Below are 18,711 nucleotides of genomic sequence, written 5' to 3'. Positions count from 1 at the left end.
AGGGGCTAGGGCTCTCGGAGGGAGACTCACTTCCTTCAGCCAGGGCTCTCCCCTGCTGACATACATTCCACAGCTCCACCTCCAAATAATATATTCAAATTCTTAGTCTACCACTGAAACCACTGAGGAGGCCAGAGCCCCCAAGATTGAATAATGTATGGAAACACTCTCAAATAGATGCTGTTAACTGCGCTCTACTGATCTCCTAGGTAATGGTCACCATGATTAACCACTGGGCGTGGGAGGAGGCTGTGCAAGCCTGAGGAGGACCTGTGATCTTTACATATTCTAGGTACTAATCCTCTGTCAGACTGCCCGGGACTAGGGACTGGAGAGAGCAGCAGCAGTATCAATAAACCAAAGGGGCCAGTTAGTGAAGGGCTGGAAAGCCTTTCCCACTGAGTCTACATGGAACAAACAGCTGGAGGAGCCAGGACACAGGCACGAGAGAAAGAGGGTGCTCTGTGCATGATCATTAAAGTCACGATACGTCTTTTCCAAGCTCAGTGGATCACTCCCATTCTTCAGAGTCGCTACTTTCCTTCCTTCCTTGCTTCCTTCCTTCCTCCCTCCCTCCCTTCCTCCCTCCCTTTTCCTCCCTCTCCCTCCGTCCCTTCCTTCGTTTTTTGTTTTGAGAGAGGATTTCTCTGTGTAACAGTCCTGGCTATCATGGAACTCATACTGTAGACCAGGCTGGCCTTGAACTCACAGAGATTCACCAGTCTCTGCCTTCGGCTTGCTGGGATTAAAGGCGTGCACCACCACCACCACCGGGCTTATTATCTCTCTTAAGAAACTTTATATTTCAATTACACTGTGTTTCTGGTACAACTCTTAGACCTGGACTTAGGAACCTAGACACACCAGTGGGTGCCCTCCAAATGCCGAGCCACACGGTAACAAGATGATAGGAAAGATTTTCTTCTACTCTGTGGACTTCCCATACAAATATTTCACCTGCGCTGCAGATCCTTTTAATTTCACCCAAGCCCTTCTGCCAGTCTTTATGACCTTGGCTCCCTGGGTTCTTTTCAGAAAGTCCATGCTCATGCCTATGTATTGAAGTATCTTCCTATAGCAAGGTTCATGGATTGCAGTCTTACATTAAGTTCTTTGATGCACTCTGAACCAATTTTTATAGAGAATGAGCAATACAGGCCTAGTTTTACTCTTTTACATGTAGATATTCGGGTTTTTTTTTTTTGCCACCATTTGTTAAAGAAATCACTATTCTCCAATGCATGTTTTTCACATTTCTCTTGAATATAAGATGTCTGTAGCTTAGAGGGTTTAATTTGGGCCCCTGATTCCATGCTGCTTTTGTTACTATGGCTCTGAAGTGTGACCTGATGTCAGGCATTGTAACATGGCCAGCATTGCTTTTCTTACTCAGGCTTGCTTTGGATATCCTGAAACTTTTTTGCTTCCGTGTGATTCTTATGAGTTTTATTTTATGTGATGATATCATTGGAATAGACAAGGAGTCTACTGAACCAAATAGACTGCTTTTAGTGCTACAACATTTTCACTGTATTAATTCAGTTGATCCAGAATAATGGGAGGTTTTTCCATATTCTAGCATCTTCTTTGATTTCTTCAGTGGATTAGAATTTTCATTGTAGAGGAAGCTTTCACTTCCTAGGTGAGGTTTATTTCCAGGTGCTGTTTGTTCCATTAGGGGGGATGGAACGAGTGAGCAGGATGCCACAGTTTGCGAGCTATAGGAGACAGCTCTCTGGGGAGATGGTTAAATATTACAACACCTCTTTATTCCAGGAAGAAAGGGGACTCTAAAGGCTGGGGATAGTGGCAGGGGCATCACCTAATTTGCATTAAGAGGCGTGCTCCTATCAAAAGTCTCCAGTATGTGCAACAAGACAGTCTTCTAGCAGTGATCCTTCTCAGGGTTTGAGCTACAGATAAATCAGGCATCTGGTTTTAGAGACAGACATCTGGTTAGAGACAGCTTTTGGATAAGGTCAGTTCTTCTGGCCCAGGGACATTCTCCAGAAAAGGTCAGGTAGAGAGCAGGAAGCCATGCTGGAGAGGAAGGGAGTTTCATACTGCTAAGCTTATAGAAAAAACTTCTAGGCTTATGGCAGACTGTGACCTCGACCAGTGAGCAATGTACCCTGACTTCTAGGTACGTTTAAAAAATGATTGTGAATAGGACTCTTTTCTTGATTTGTTTCTTGTTATGTTTAGTATACAGGAAATTAATGGTATTTGTATGCCTATTTTATAGTCTGTTACTTTGCTGAATGTGTTTATGAGTTTTAAGTTTTCTGGTGGACTCCTTAGGGTTTCTTACAAATAGGATTATATTATATGCAAAAAGATAGTTTGAATTTTGTTTTGTATTTCTTTTATTCCTTTCCCTTATCACTCTAACCCTTCAAGTACAATACGGAGCAAGAGCAGAGGAAGAGCACAGTCTCTTTCCATTTCTAATTTTAGTGGATCTTCAAAGCTTTTCTTTCACTTATAATAATGTTGGCTATGGGTTTGTCATATATAGTCTTTATTATATTTATGTATGTTCTTCCTAGTTTCTTTTAAGACTTTCATGCTGTAGAGACGAATCATTCTGTCAAAGGTCTTTTCTGCATCTACTGATTGGTATGTTGTGACGGCTAGTTTTATATCAAGTTGACACAAGCTAAAGTCACTTTTGGAGAGGGAACTTCAAAGGAGAAAACTGCCCCATCAGACGGGCCTGCGGTGCATTTTCTTGACTGATGATTGATGCGTGAGGGCCTGGGTTCTATAAGAAAGCAGGCTGAGCAACCCTTGGGGAGAAAGTCAGTAAACAGTACTCCTTCATGGCCTCAGCATCAGTTCCTGCCTCCAGTTTCCTGCCGTGAGTTTTTGCACTGACTTCTCTGAATGATAGATTACAAGTTGTAAGATGAAATAAACCCTTTTTTCCCCAAGCTGCTTTTGGTCATGGTGTTTTATCGCAGCAGCGACCCTTACTAAGACACAGGCCTTGTACCACTCTTGCTTCCCTGGAAGGAAGCCCAGCCACAGTGAATGATCTTATGGATGAGTAGTTGGAATTCCACCTGCACGTGTTTTATTGAGAAGTTCTGAGTTTATCTGAGCTTATAATTATATTTGCTGTTGTATCCTTATCTGCTTTTGGTATGGGTAATACTAGTTTTATAAAAACTAGTTTGGTAGTAAGTTTTCCTTTCTATTTAATGGAACAGTTTGAGGAGCTCTGGCTGTACTTCTTCCAAAAATGTGTGGAAGAATCTCAATTCCGGGAGAGGCTACTTTTAGTTTGAGCATTTTTTTATTACCTGTATGAACATAGAGGTTCAGGACCTGTCCCTGCCCAGATCCTTGTGTGAGATTATATGCAAGTGTGTCACTGTGTAGCCCCTAATGTGGGTGCACATGCAATTGGGCTTGTCCCTTGCATGAACAGAGGTACAGGACCAATTTTTGTGTGGTTTATTTCAATATAAGTCTAAGAGTAGATTTCCAACTGTGGACCACTGCATGGTCTTTGTTCCCCTCTATTCTTATTCCTCACCTCCCTTCTATTTCTAGATATCCTCTGGCACAGACATCAGGTCAGAGTCACATGCAACTTTCTCTGTCTGGGTTCACAAGCTGTGCAGAGAAAGAACTTTGCTTCCATAGGCTCCTAGTCATCTACAGCATAGGTCTTTTGAAAATGGTCTTTTGCTGTGCCAGTCTGAGTTCTGAGAACAGAGTATTTTTCTAGTATACAGTATGTGGCCTGAAGATTACATTGGTTGGATTGCAGATTTGCTCAATGACATATCCAATGTTGGTTCTCACATGCTATGGGATGGTCTTTCTGTATGCTGTGACTATGTGTTGCTCTCATTGGTTTATGAATAAAGGCACTATGGTATATGGTAAGACAGGATAGAGCCAGGCAGGAAATCCAAAAAGAGATAGAGGAGAAGAAGGGTGGAGTCTGGGAGATACAAGCCAGCTGCCAAGAAAGGAAGACATGTAAAAAAAATAAGGTAACAAGTCACAAACCACATAGCAAAGCACAGATTTAAAAAATACTAGTTAATTTAAATGTAAGAGCTAGCTAATAAAAAGCGTGAGCCATTGGTCAAGCATTGATAAGTAATATTAAGCCTCTGAGCAGTTATTAAGGAACTGGCAGGTGGGAGAGAAACCTCTGATTATATTCCTATTTTTCTTTTTTCCTTCATTCTCTCTCTTTGAGACAAGGTCTTATACAGGTAGGGCTGACCTCAAACTTACTATGTAGGCACTTAGGAATCTGAACTTCTGATCTTCCTTTACCTCCTGGCAGCCTGGATTCTTGGTGTGCATTAGCATGCCCAGCCTCATGCAGTTATGGGCACTGAGCCCAGGGTTTCCTGCATTCAAGGTAAGTACTCAGCTATTTTCCTCAGTTACTTTTTGACTCTAAAGCCAGAACAACGTGGCCAGAGTTGCCAAGTTCTGCTGATTGCTGGGCCTGGAACATGGCTCCCTTGTTCAATTACATCTTCACTGACTTTCTGCTTATGATGACTACCTTCACTGCCTAAACCAGGCTGTCTTAAAACGTGCTCTATAGATTAGGCTTGCCTTTCTATACCTCTTTACCAGTTTTCTGTTTCTGATGGTTGCCTTCACTGCCTAAGCATGGCTGTTCTGGAAATTGCTCTGTTCACCAGGTTGGCCTCAAACTCAGAGACTTACCTCTCTCTGCCTTCCCAGTGCTGGGATTAAAGGCTGGTACTACCTCCACCAGCCTCTAAACTTGTCTTTAATTTCTTTTCAGAAATTGGAAACTTAGCTGGGTAGGATCTTGTCCTGAGGTCACCACTCCCTTTATTCCATTTCTTAATCTGTTTATCTCCAAGGACATAGCATTTAGCTTTATTTACTTCCTGGTGGTTTTTTCTTCTCAATTTGTACATTTTTAATTTAAAAGTCTTTAATTTAGCCTCAGGCAGACTTTTTGGACAAAGAAGAAAAGCAGCCACTTTTTTCACCAAAATATCACAAGAACTATCTCCAGTCCACATACTCCTCTGTGATCTCCTGAGCAAGGTCCCACAGTTCATCAAATTACTCTCAGCACCACTGTCTTCCATGCTCCTACTAGTATGGCTCATTAAGCAGCACTTAAAGCATTCAACTGCTTTTCTAACCCACAGTCCCAAGGTCCTTATTCCTTCAACCAAAAGCATGGTCAGGCCTATCACAGTAATGTCCCAGTACTGGTACCAATTTTTATTCTTAGTTAGGGTTTCTGTTGCTGTGAAGAGAAACCGTGACCATGGCAACTCTTATGAAAGAAAGCATTTAATTGGCTGGCTTACAATTTCAGAGGTTTAGTCCATTGTCATCATGGTTGGACACGATGGCCTACAGGCAGACAGTTCTGAAGAAGGAGGTGAAAATTCCAAATCTCGATTCAAAGGCAACAGGAAGTGAACTCTGGATTTTTAAAAATTTGTTATTGTTTTTATTGAGCTATATATTTTTCTTTGCTACCCTCCCTTCCTTTCCATTCCCCTTCTACCCTCTCCCCTAATCCCCATGCTCCCACTTTACTCAGGAGATTTTTGTCTTTTTCTACTTCCCATGTAGATTAGATCCATGTATGTCTCTCTTAGGGTCCTCTTTGTTGTCTAGGTTCTCTGGAATTGTGAATTATAGGCTGATTTTTCTTTGCTTTATGTCTAAAAGTCACTTATGAATGAGTACATATTATATTGTCTTTCTGGGTATGGGTTACCTCACTCAGTATGATGTTTTCTAGCTCCATTCATTTTGCTCCAAAATTCAAGATGTCATTATTTTTCTCTGCTGTGTAGTGTTCCATTGTGTAAATGTACATCATTTTCCTTATCCATTCTTCGGTTGAGGGGCATTTAGGTTGTTTCCAGGTTCTGGCTATGACAAATAATGCTGTCATGAACATAGCTAAGCACATATCCTTGTGGTATGATTGAGCAGCCTTTGGGTATATACCCCAAATCACTGGCTCAAAGGGAAGCATGATGTTTGAGGAAAATGGGGAAGATGGTTCTTGAGTAATATTAGGTGCAATAAACTAGACCTATAGCTTGTAATTAAATTCTATAAAAGATGCCACTAGAGTTTAGTTAAATAATGTACAAGTCCTAAAGTATGATTTTATCCATTTAAATGTGAAACACTAGGTATCTGAGTGGAGGAGATTGCTTTATCACATTGTTCTGCTCTATCTCTAGTGAAAGACTCATTCGGAACAGCAGCACATAATTAACTTCCTATTCAAACGGGATTAAATTTACTATACATTTTAGCACGTTTTGGTAGCAAAACATTGATATGCATCATAGACCACCAACAACTATTAAAAGTTGTAGTAAAGAAGAAATGAAATGGATTTCAGTGAGTCCTGACTAAGTGGGTACTTCCAGTGTTTAATGTGATAGTTTATCATTTTTTAAATTGTTCTTGACATTGAAAACTCAAGTTAAACATAGAAATTTCAGTAACTGAAAGGTTAAAGTGAATCTTCATAATTAAGAATACCATGGAAAATAAATTTGGAAGGTTAACATTTAAAGATAATTGAAACAGAAAGTGGCCTATATATAAATATTCATATCTATTTGGCTATAAGAATTTTATTTTATTGCCTGTTGGTACCTAAAGTACTTAGCTACAGAACAGGAACCAATTCAGCAATTCTATTCTGAACCAGGACTCCTAGAAGTCTCAGGCAGATAGCTAAGCAAAGTAGAAGGGTTTTAGGGCACAGTGTGCACCTTATTAAGTAAGAGGCTTCAAGGTCTTAAGATGTAGTAGGCGCATATTAGGAAACTGAGGTCAGAAGTCAGGAATTTTGTATGAGATCTTCAAGTTTTTAAATGTTAGCTGAAGTGCTTTTAGCAAGCTCTGTTGAGGCTTACAGTCAAGATAGATACAAATGATAATGGAGAGAAAAAATGTGAACGACCTGGTCAAAACAAAAATCAGATAAGTAGGGCGGGTATCACATTGACCAAGGGCATAGTGTCCCCGATGAGTGGGTTATGCTTAGCGTCTCTACTGCTTGGGATAGAAACTGCCCTTAAAACACTACTCAACAGACACTCATCGGGAAGAGAGTGTATCAGCTTTCTCCTTCATCATTGTTGAATCTGGAGGAAAATGAGGGACATGAGAGAGAGAGTTCTTAGCATCTGTTTGAATACTCTGAGACACTTGTGAAATCACCAAGAACAATACAAAGCTTATATAATTTGTTCTCAAAACCCTCACTATTTTATCAGAAGGTACATTAAGACTTGCCAGTTTGTCTGGAAAGTATTTGAGTACTTACTGTGTACCAGATACTGACAGGAACTAGAGAACTAAAAGCTCAACAGGGCATGCTAACAGTCTGATGGAGAAGACAGGCAAGTAAGTGAGTGAAGGGCAGAGGTTTGAAGTTATGGGCATTGGGAAATTCAATGACAATGATGAGCACCTTCCAGAGGACCAACCCCATGAGCTTTAAAAGTACAAATTGCAGGTATGGTCTTTACCCAGGGCTCTCTGTACTGCCAGACACTCTTTCTAAAAGCTTTATTGTTACAACATGTAAATCCCAACATCCTTGTGGCATATATACTCTACATGCTTCATATTGTCTGCATTTTATAGATACAGAACACAAGAATTTCCAGACCAGCAATATAATCAATTTTACTAATGTTTGAGAATTTTACACATGAGCACTCCATCTACATTACTAACCCCTCCATTTCTCAACTACTGTATCTCCCTCCCAAATTACTTAATTCCCATATATACCATACATATTATGTCTACATATAAATATATTTTTATAAATATATAAATTTATTTCTATAATATACCACAAATAATATATTAGTTCATTAATATACGTATATATGTATATATATATATCACATATATAAGATACACACACATCCTATTGAGTTCCTTTAGTTTTGCTCATATGTACACAGGTCCAAGAATGATCTGTCTTTAAGCTATATAAAGTATTTGCACTACATGTTTAAATTACACACACACACACACACACACACACACACACACACACACACACTTAAAAACAGCAAGCGTCTCCACCCTGGTTTTGTTTTTACTCCTGCAGAGGACACCACGTATGGATGTACTGTATCTACTATGTACATGTGTCTTAACTCATTTAGACACAGGAAACTCAGGTTGCTTCACATCTGTTCTTCTATGGCTACCACCCAGTCCTCACAAATGCTAGCCCAAATTACAGCAAATGGCCACATTATTTTTACTTTCTACCCATTCCAGTGGTTGTAGACCTCACTACCAAAACAATTTCCTAACCACAGAACTGTTTTCTTTTTTGAGTCCAAAAGCTCTTCTTTCTTTGTGTGTGTTTTGTGGTGGTAGGGGTGAAACTCAGAATCTGAGACATACAACACGCTCTTGTCACTCAGCTGCATCCCAGCCTATCACAGCTTTAGTAGGGTTCTTTTCTCCACCCCAGTGTCCATTCAGGAGCACGTGCACGTGTGTGGAGGCCTGAAGTGAACATTAGTTCTTTCTTGATTGCTCTTCACTTCATTTATCAGCACAGGGTCACTTGATGAACAAGTCAGCTGGCCCCAGGGACCCCACCCTCTGTTCTGTCTTCTGAGGATTAGGATTCCAAGTGGTTCCTATACCTGCTTAGCTTTAGCCTGGGTTTTGGGGACTTAAACTCCAATCATTATGTTTAAGTAGTGAGCACTTTATCCACTGAGCCATCTCCCCAGTCCTCTTCATATTTTATTTTGGAAGATTGCACTAACTTTTCCATTTATACAACGTGTATGAAGATTTCTTTAAGAATAAATTGAAGTTAAAAAAAAGTGGGTCAATTTAAAGCAAAGAAATAAGCATATCCTAGAACAGGTGGTACACAAACAGGGTACTGAGAGGAGTACCATTAAAATAAAACTCAGACTGAACGAAGCTTGAGAGAGACCAGTTAGCCAAGCAGACCCTTCCGACATCACCAGCAGGTCACGTCTTCCGCTGAGCCAGGCTGCTGTGTTGTGCGACCATGCTTCTTTAGCTGTTTGAGAGCTGGCAAAAGTGATGCTAGCCTGTGCTCCTCAGAGTTGTACCACTTCCGGCCTCCCTTTGCTGAAGGTGCTGGGTCTCCTATGTTTCCCTGTTCACAAGCTTTCTAAGCCCACCTGCTGCTGTCCCTGCATGAAGCCTGCAGCTGGTCAACAAATAATTTCCTTCCCTTTTACAGAGTTGGTAGCATTTCTCTCTAGTGTGTCTCCTTCACAGGTTTGGTAACACTGTATTTAAATAATACTCTTTTGCACAGCAAATGTCAAGGGTCAGGGAGGCATTTTATTCACTTTTAATAGCATCTAGTGCCTAACAAAAGACATACATAGAGACAACCCAAAATGAGTATCTTGGGAGTTAAATTTAATCCTATTTTAGGCAACATTCATGTGATACTTACAATTTTACGCTTGATCATGAAGAGTGGGATTTTTGCATGAAGAGGGGTTGAGGACAGTTCCTTATGGACTGTTGATAAATATAATCTCCTTTTGATGTTTCCTAAGTCAGTAATTCTGGGGGAAAAAGACAGGAAAGAAGAAAGATTCCCATGAATTTAAAATACATTTCTTTGGATAATCATTAAAATGATATAATTCATCAAATAAGCCCTTTTCAACACGGAGTTCGAACACAGACTTGAAGAGTTGTCATTTTCTTTCAAGAAGTAATAAAATTTCTTTCTTAAATTCAAAGTGCTCACAGGCCTGAATGTATAAATTCACTTAATATGCTAATTTATTTCATCATTTTACACTAGATTTCCACAGTCCTCCAGCCTATGAAAAAATTCAATTTGTATGAACTGAGAAACCGCTAGCCTTTAATAACCATGCTTGTTTCAGCCCCTGAAGCTTGTGTTACCTTGGGACATACTGTCACCTACTAAATAGGAAAACATTATGGGTTTCTCGCCCGAAAAGTGCACCTGTCATTTTACATAGGCTCTTGGTCTTCGTGAAGACAGACACGAAGCACTAACTGTCGCTTTCACTTCCCAGGCACATTTCTTCCAGCTTGAATTTCAATACACAAGTTTATTCAGGTCACCCCACACTGATACCAAGGACACCAAGTCTGAACATCTTTAATAGATTTAGATCACAGCCATGATCACTAAGATTAGGTTTGCTTCAAACGGAGAGGGGCTCATTTTTATGTGCTCCTTCCTTTCTGTCTCAAAGGAAGCACCCGAGGCTGAAAATCCACACTGACTCTGCTGCTGTGCTGCCGGCCAGCCTGATGCTTTCTTAAAACATTCCTTTGTATCTGAAAAAAATAGCTTCCCCTATGTTAGCAACTTCTCTATGGATGTATTACATGCCCACTCTTGGGTAATTATCAATATTTATAGTGTAATTATTTTTTTAAAAATCAAACTAGCTCTTTTTGCCAGACATGGTAGGACACACCTTTAATCCCAGCACCTGGGAGGCAGAAGCAGACTTTATGTATGTGAGTTTGATGCTAACCTCATCTACATAGAAAATCTAACCTGGGCAGAGCTACATAATGAGACCCTGTCTCAAACAAAACAAAACAAACAAAACAAACAAACATAAATACAACATATTCAATTCTATAGTTCTATGCTTCCTATTCCCTGCTTTTCTAATCTCATTATTACCTATAAAATAGCTATAATCTCATTATTACCTGCAAAATACCTATAATCTCACTCACTGCTAGCTGTAAAATAGTCTATCATGTAGGAAAATAGCTAGCATTAATAATACTATGAGATGATTTCAGAATACTCTTTAGACCAAAAAAAGAAAAAAAATCTATTCCTCTTGCACTAAATGACAGGATCATTAAACTTAAAAACAAAAATGTTTGCAAGCTGTTATCGATTAAGATTAAAGCTCTGAATATGGGCTGGAGCCAGGCTGAGGAAAATGGATATGCAGCAGCCTCCACTTCCTGGCCCACCATGAGGTGAGCTGGGCTCCTGCTCTGCCACATCGTCCCTGCCATGGTAGAAGGACCTTCTGAAGTCACAAATTAAGTGTCCTCCCTCAAGTTATCTGTGTGAGCTATTCTGTCAGCAGAGGACTGAGTATGTTGAGTGGACCAAACATTAGCATCAGGGATACTATGAAGTGATGTCTCTGGTAAGCTGGGGAAGAGATGGAGAGGACAAAGACTACAAAGGAGAAGGAGCAAAAAGAGGAGCCATGTTAACCAAAAATTCTTCAGTTACCCAGTTCCAAGGTCTGCTTTGCTTGAAGGGAAAAACAACAAAGTTGTCTGACTCATTACGGCTGAACTGCCATACAGGATGACAAGAATATTCATGTATTTATTAACACATTCAGAAAATACTACGTCAGGTGATGTACTAGGAATACATCAGTGATGAAAAGGTGAGAAGGGCAAAGGTCCCAGTCTCTTGGAACTTCTTTGCTAGTGAAAAAGTATAAAGAGAAAAAAAAAGAAATGAAAGTTACCAAAAATGTAATGCAGAAAACAAGCAAGATTCTAATAAGAAGCCAAGAATTTGCCTACTTCTGACAACAGCAATAACATGGTATGGATCTCAGAGGAAGACAGGGGCAGGAGGTAAAAGACTTAGGCAAGGGCCAATCATACAAAGCCATTATGCCAAGGTGAGGAGTTTACAAGCTTATTGCTCAAAGCAGAGAGCTATTAAAGAGCCTGCACTCTACCCTTGGCTAGGGATAGTTATCAAAAACAGTTACAGTGTCTTGTCTATTTTTTATTGCCATTATTTTTATTTATATGTATGAATGTCTTTGTCTGTTGAGAGTGTGCGTATGAGCACAGTGTTCTCACATACTGGAAGAGGGTTTCTCCTGGCTTGCTCAATCTACTTTCTTATATACCTCTGAACTGCCTGTGAAGAGGTGGCCCCACCCACAATGGGCTGGCCTGCCCACATCAGCCATTAACTAAGAAATTCTCCCAGGGACTTGCCCACAGGCCAGTTTGGTGAGGGTATTTTCTCAACTGAGTTTTCCTCTTTCCAAATAACTCTAGTTTGTGTCATGTTCACATGAAACTAACCAGGACACTTGGATTTGTGTTTTTGAAATTGTGGGTGCGTATGCGGAAGGGAGAAGGCAGCAGGCAGCTAATTGTTCGCTTTACGAATATAGAATTCTAGAAAAGAAGAAAGGCCAAAGGCCTGTCCTAGTTGAAGTTTGCTCCTGTAGAGTATATTCTGATCTTTCTAGAACCACTTATGGTAAGCAAAATAGAATCTATGAGTTTATCGGAGTTAGCTTTTATAATACATAAGTATAAACATGCAAACTGCCCAAACATCTCTCTTTGGCAAGAGATGCACCCGTGGGTACTGCTTGGAGAGTTCATTTGTTAAATCTAAGTAAAGTACATTTAGAAAGGACTGGAAAGTTGGAGCAGTGACTAGAGTTCTTTGTATCAAGACTTATACCTTTCAATGATGTGGGAGGGTCTTCTGTTTTGAGTTGATTTCATTGGTTAATAAAGAAACTGCCTTGGCTCTTGATAGGACAGCAAATTAGGTAGGCGGAGTAAACAGAACAGAACACTGGGAGGAAGTGAGGCAATCGCCATGCCTCTCCTCTCTGAGCCAGATGCGATGAAGCTCCGGCCCGAGATAGATGCAGGTCAGACATGCTGAATCTTTCCCGGTAAGCCCCCACTTTGTGGTGCTACACAGATTATTAGAAATGGGTTAAGCAAGATGTGAGAATTAGCCAAGAAGAGAATGGATATAATAAGCCAGGCAGTGTTTATATGAATACAGTTTGTGTGTTGCTATTTCAGATGTAAAGCTAACCATGCAGGAACCGGGCAAAATGAAAAACAGGCCTGCCTGCAGTTCACTACATTTCAACTTATAAGTAAATATTAGCTGAGGTCTCTCACTCTTGTGAGACTTTGACAATATAATCTATTGGGCTATTCTCATAAATTCAGCTGTCTGTGCACCCTCTTTTGGAATCACATCTCCAAAAGCAGAATATGAGATAGGAAAGTGTGAATGTGTATCTTGAGAAGCGATTCTATTAAGCAGGACTACAGAATCAGGAGAGTAAGAGCCAAGGAGGGAAGCTCAATGTAAGAGCCAATGTAAGAACCAGGGAAGAAAGCTCAGTGCTAACACTGTACTGTCAGGGCCTCTAGATACAGGTAAGGAAGCATCATCAATGCCAACATTGACGACTCTGAAGAAACAATCATAACACCAATAGAATACACTACTTGAAGGAACAGAAGAAGGAAAACACAGCCACATATGTCCAGGCTCCAAAGTCGAAGGCACACCTCTGGGGATCTTAGCATCCAATTGTATCCATCTTGAGCAAGTTTGCACCAAACTGTCCACCACTATTGCAGCTGCTTAACAGAGGAGTGTCCAGATAATATGACATGGTAGGGACATTGCAGGGGCAGCAATGATTACAAAAGTAGCATGCTTATTACATATTAAATATATTCATGCTATTATTTTCATAGTTTTGCAACTGTACTTCTCTGAGAAATCCCTTTCTCTGTTTTGCCAACAAAAATTATAATCATCCATTAGAATTTGTTTTGAAATGATATGTCCTTTTAGATAACATCCCAAATTTCCAGATTAAAAAGAAGTGCATTTCTCTTTGACTTACTATATTGTATATTTTTTACTTCTATTACTATTTTTTTTTCATTTCCCCTTTGATCTATATCGATGATTAGCCTCCAGTTTATAGGCCATAAGAGGATGGAAATCTTGTACTTCTGAAAGTGAGTAGCATGCAGTTTCATGTGTTTGAATTTTACTACTTGACACTCATGTTTTAATTGCATTTAAAGAGGTTATAGAATTTGGCATTATTACAGAGTTTAGAGAAAGCACTCATTTAACTTCCACAGAGATGTCTATGCTGAGGGACTCCGCAATTTACCAAGTTCCCTGTGCTCAAGCATAAGAGGGTAGGTTCCTTTCATTTTGAGAGAAAGACTCCGTCACTGACATGGGTTTAAGATGGTTACAGTTTTCAAAAAGTACAAGTTAGAAGTTAGTTAGTTTTTAACTATCTACTACTAACTAACTGCAGCAGAAACATGTCATACTGGGGGATATGAAGGTGGCTTAGTCACTAATGTGCTTGCTGGCCAAACAGAGGGCATGAGTTTAAATTCCCAGCATGTGTGGCTGTGTGTCCATAATCCTAGCACATGGGAGAGGGCAGAGATCAGCTGATCCCTGGAGCTTGCTGGCCAGCCACTAAGGACAACTGGTAAGCACTGGGTTTGGAGGGATCTTATCTCAAAAGATAAGATAAAAATGATGGAGGAAGACACCCACCACCGATCTCTGGCCTCTACGTACATGCACTCATTTGCACACACACACACAATAGACACATAGAAATATGGCCTACTCGCTCTGTTTAATCATTTTGAAGCAAGATTTTCTAGGTTTTTTCTAGGCTTTACCATGTATTATTTGGACAACAGTGGAAAATCATTTAATTCCATGCTTTAATTTCTTCACTTGTCAAATGCAGCGAGTGGCCAGGATCTCTAAGACTGTTGTTGGGTCTGCATTAGAGAATACGTGAGAAATGACTGGTGCGGCCTGACACAGAGGAAGCTTCCCAAGGCATAACCTTCACTGAGTTGCCTATCTGTGGATTATTTAGTAAGCTCTGTGGACTGGGGGTTTTAAGCTTTCTAATAATTAACTTTAAGTAGCTTATTCACATCTACAAAGTCCTCTATCATTCTTCTGTAATGAAAAGTGTAAACACTTTGGACTTTAAGCCATGACATCTTTTATTCTGCTAAAACAGTGTAGGTGTCACTATAGGTTGCCACTAGTGCGTCCCCTTTATGTCCCCGAGTATTGCATTTGGTTATGACGATACTTACAAAGACAGTTCAGGGGTTTTAATTAATTTAATTTAATTTATTGATGAGCTTCCTCTTTTAAAACCTTACCAAAATTATGTGTTTGTTCAATTATTTACTGAGCACTTCCGGAGTGCCAAACACGGAGTAGATAAGGAGACTAGCACTGAACAACACGGTGTCTCTATCCTCATAAAGCATGGGGAAATAGTAAGAAATAAAAGAAATGATATAGTGTGTCATCCCTAACAAAGGCTATGAGAGAACAAAGAAGGCAACAGAGAGTGGCAGGAGTGGAAACCATTATTTCTGAGCAGTCAGTTAGGTCAGACCTCTTTCAGAAGATGGCATACATCAGACAGAGTGTGATGAAGAGCAGATAGGAATCACACACACATCTGAGGAAAAGAACACTCTAGATAGAACTGTATTAAAACATGAATGGGTTGTTTCTCTGCCACAGTAGATCTTTCCGAGCCCTCAATACAAGTATTAAGAAAGGCAATACTCTGGGCTGTGAGGCTCAACAGGAAGCACACAACAGGCACCCAGCATGAGTGTCACCCTCATGGAGTTTATAACGGGTTCACGCCACACAAAGCAGATCACGTATATCTAGCCACTGTGGATATGACACTGGAGAAAAATCTTCAAAAGGTCATGTGCCCGGTTATGAACCAGACCTCTAAATGTGACAGGAACTCTCCACTGTCAGCAAAAGTCAATATGCAAACCTTCCCCCAACTCATAATCAAGAGCCGTTGGTTTTGGAGGAAAACAAAATCATGTGCTAAGCTTAAATGGTTCCGAAAGCAAGCTGAGTTGCTACTTTAAAAAAATTAAAATTAGTCATTCATGAGAGAAAGAATATAAATGCCTATGTGTGACTACTTCAAAGCTTCATTATGCGAAGGCGCTGTTTTAGGGGCAATTTAGTTGCTCTAAGAAGACTGCTTGTAAAGCAGCTCCTCACTTGTAATACAGGCTTGATTTTCACCACTTAAAACCTCCTGTGACCTCACAACAAAGAGAAAGAAGGAACAGCGGCATTACTCCTCTTGTTCATAAAGACACATTAGAATATATATAAGTTAAAACACTGCTATAACCTCAAGCAAGCACTCATAGTTAAGGGTTAGCAGTAAGATAAAATATATAATGAGACCATGTTGAGAAAAAAATGGGGAGTTGACAGGAAAATCAACCTAATGTGTAATAATATTCCAGTGATCAGCAGTTACGCAGCTCTCCTGGCTATGGTCATTAGCGACATTCATTCCAAACTTAACATCTAGATTTACAAACCACTTGAAAAGAGAATTGCTTTTCAATTCAATCTTCAGTTCATTTTTATATCATCATCTTTGATTGACAATCTTTTTCACACTGGAAAGCTCAGTAAGAATTTGAGTAAATGGTAGCAGCCTTCCAAGAGGGCAGATCAACTCATCTACTCCGTTATCTTTGCACTGTTCTTCTCTATGTACAATCAAGTCCAGGCACTGGGGGATGCTCATTTCAGGTTAGAATGAACTTGCAGAACTGATGTCAGGCTTTTGAAGACTGAATTCATTTATCAGAGTCATTTGTTCTTGAACCCCAAATGGTTTTTATGTCTTTGATTTTTCTTATTTATTATGATCTAAAAATTACCAATTTTGTATACACATTTTAGGTCTAAGTATAGTGAGATTACAAAATAGCATTGTTGGAAGGAAGGCCGCTTGTTGGTTCCTGGCTGCCCAGCCGGGAAATAATCACACAGAAACTACATTATTTAAATCACTGCTTGGCCCATTAGCTCTAGCTTCTTATTTGCTAACTCTTACATCTTAATTTAACCCATTTCTATTAATTTGTGAATTGCCATGAGGTCGTGGCCCACCAGCAAAGTTTCAGCACATCTGCCTCTGGCAGCAGCTCCATGGCTTCTCTCTAACTCTGCCTCCTTTCTGCCAGCATTCAGTTTAGTTTTCCACACCTACCTATTCCCTGTGCAGCCACAAAGCAGTTCCTTTATTAACCAATGATATTCACAGCATACAGAAGGGAATCTTCAAATACATGGCGTCATGTTTAGGGCTGTAGTAATATGGCTATGGATTGAAATTTAAAGGCCTGTGCAAAATGATTTCATATTTATCCAGTCATTTCAATTCCATGCAGTTACCATGAGGGCTTTTATATCCTTAGGTTTCTCTGGATACCTTCTACTGAAGTTTAAACTCACTGAACACTCCTTTATTTTTTTCCTTTATAGAAAAGAGAAACAATTCTGCTTTGTATGCTTTGTTGGAACACAATGTAGCCCTTGGGCCTTGTCTTTTTCTGTTTGTTTGTTTCCACCATCAAGGGAAGTTCAGACAAGAATTTAAGGCAAGAGCTTGAAGCACAAACCATGGAGGGATGAGTTCAGCTACCTATCTTATACAGTCCAGGTTTAGCCTACAGTGGGCTGGGCCCCCTACATCACTGCAATGAAGAAATGCACCACAGATATGCCTACAGGGCAATCTGATAAAGGCAATTCTTCAACTGAGGTTATTCTTCCCAAGTATGCCAAGTTGACAGCCATAAGGAAAATCATTTGATTTTCCACTATTAAATATGATATAAAGTCTTTCCTAGAGTTCTTCTTATCCTAATTTGTTTTTGAATATATGAATATATGTTGGGCTTCATCACACACAATTCATCTGTCTGTATTGAGGTGGTTATAGTTTTTGCTCTTTCTACCAGAAGGATTTATCTAACTTCACTCTCATGAAGAAAATAATCATGGCCTCAGAGATCAGTGGGATACGCAACCAGTGAGGATAGGGGCAGGAGACACAGGAAAGAAACACTATGTGGAGAAGTAACAGGCAGAAACTTTATCACGGGATTGAAAACGTTAATTGTACATACAAGAAGCTTCAAAACTCTATGTATAATGAATTAAAAACAACACCTAGAAGGCTCATAATCACACTATGGAGAGCCAAAGACAGAAGAAAGAAGTGGTTCACTGTGCAAAAAGGATACTCATTAAGATAATAGCTGATTTCTCACCAGAAACCACAGACACTAGCATGGCATTCACTGTGCTTTACAAGTGTGCATAAACACACCAAAAAATGTGCAAGGTGTTACAAGTCTAGGACATTATTTCTTATTTGTCAGTTTTAATTTATTGGCTTTTCTTCTTTCTACAAAAACTTTTGTTTTCAAACAATATTCACCTTAGAGAAGCTAGAGCAGAGTGTAATTTGATTACTTAAAAAATAACCATCTCTAACATAAGAGTTCAAATTACAGACATCTACACCACATACTCTCTTACCTTCTAAACATGTTTTGTCACTGAACTTTGCCTTTATTTTGGAACATAACCTTCCAGCTTTCTACCCTTTTGTCCATATGCAGGATCAGAACATTGCCTGCTCCATTTAATTGACTATTCTGTTTAAATAAATAGTACTACCTTAAAAGATCAGTCTTCAAAATGTATAATAAAAACATATTTAGTGATAAAGGACATTTTTAAACATATCACAAACCAGCTCTCTTCCCAATTGTCTATATAAAGTACTGAATAAACTCTGATTACTAAGATTTCCAATTATCAGGAGTTTTGAAAACCTAAAATTTTCTGTTTCCCAAAAGTGAAAAAATGACAGTATCCAATGAGGGGAAACCTGTCAAATGTCCTTAAATACCTTGAATATTTACTGTTCAGGTATTTCTTTTTTTTTCATTTCTACTTTCTTACTTACTGTAAGTGAAGATGATTTTGACTCCTTA

General features: G+C 39.5%; 1 protein-coding gene across 7 annotated transcripts in view; it reads right to left on the bottom strand.

Annotated features, from left to right (window-relative positions):
• Cfap20dc (CFAP20 domain containing) overlaps nt 1–18,711 on the bottom strand; it is a 220,436-nt gene that overhangs the window by 131,972 nt on the left and 69,753 nt on the right. For all 7 annotated transcript variants that reach the window (XM_041662655.1, XM_041662659.1, XM_041662657.1 and 4 more), the window contains one exon: nt 9,482–9,596. In XM_041662655.1, the coding sequence (XP_041518589.1) occupies nt 9,482–9,596 (115 nt within the window). The remainder of the gene's footprint in view (nt 1–9,481; nt 9,597–18,711) is intronic.

Source organism: Microtus oregoni, unplaced genomic scaffold (assembly GCF_018167655.1).
Source record: "Microtus oregoni isolate MIOR12 unplaced genomic scaffold, Mior012 000013F_ref0000133, whole genome shotgun sequence".
Lineage (NCBI taxonomy): Eukaryota > Metazoa > Chordata > Mammalia > Rodentia > Cricetidae > Microtus > Microtus oregoni.
Note: the sequence above shows the minus strand (reverse complement) of the source record. Positions and strands in the feature narration are given on the sequence as shown.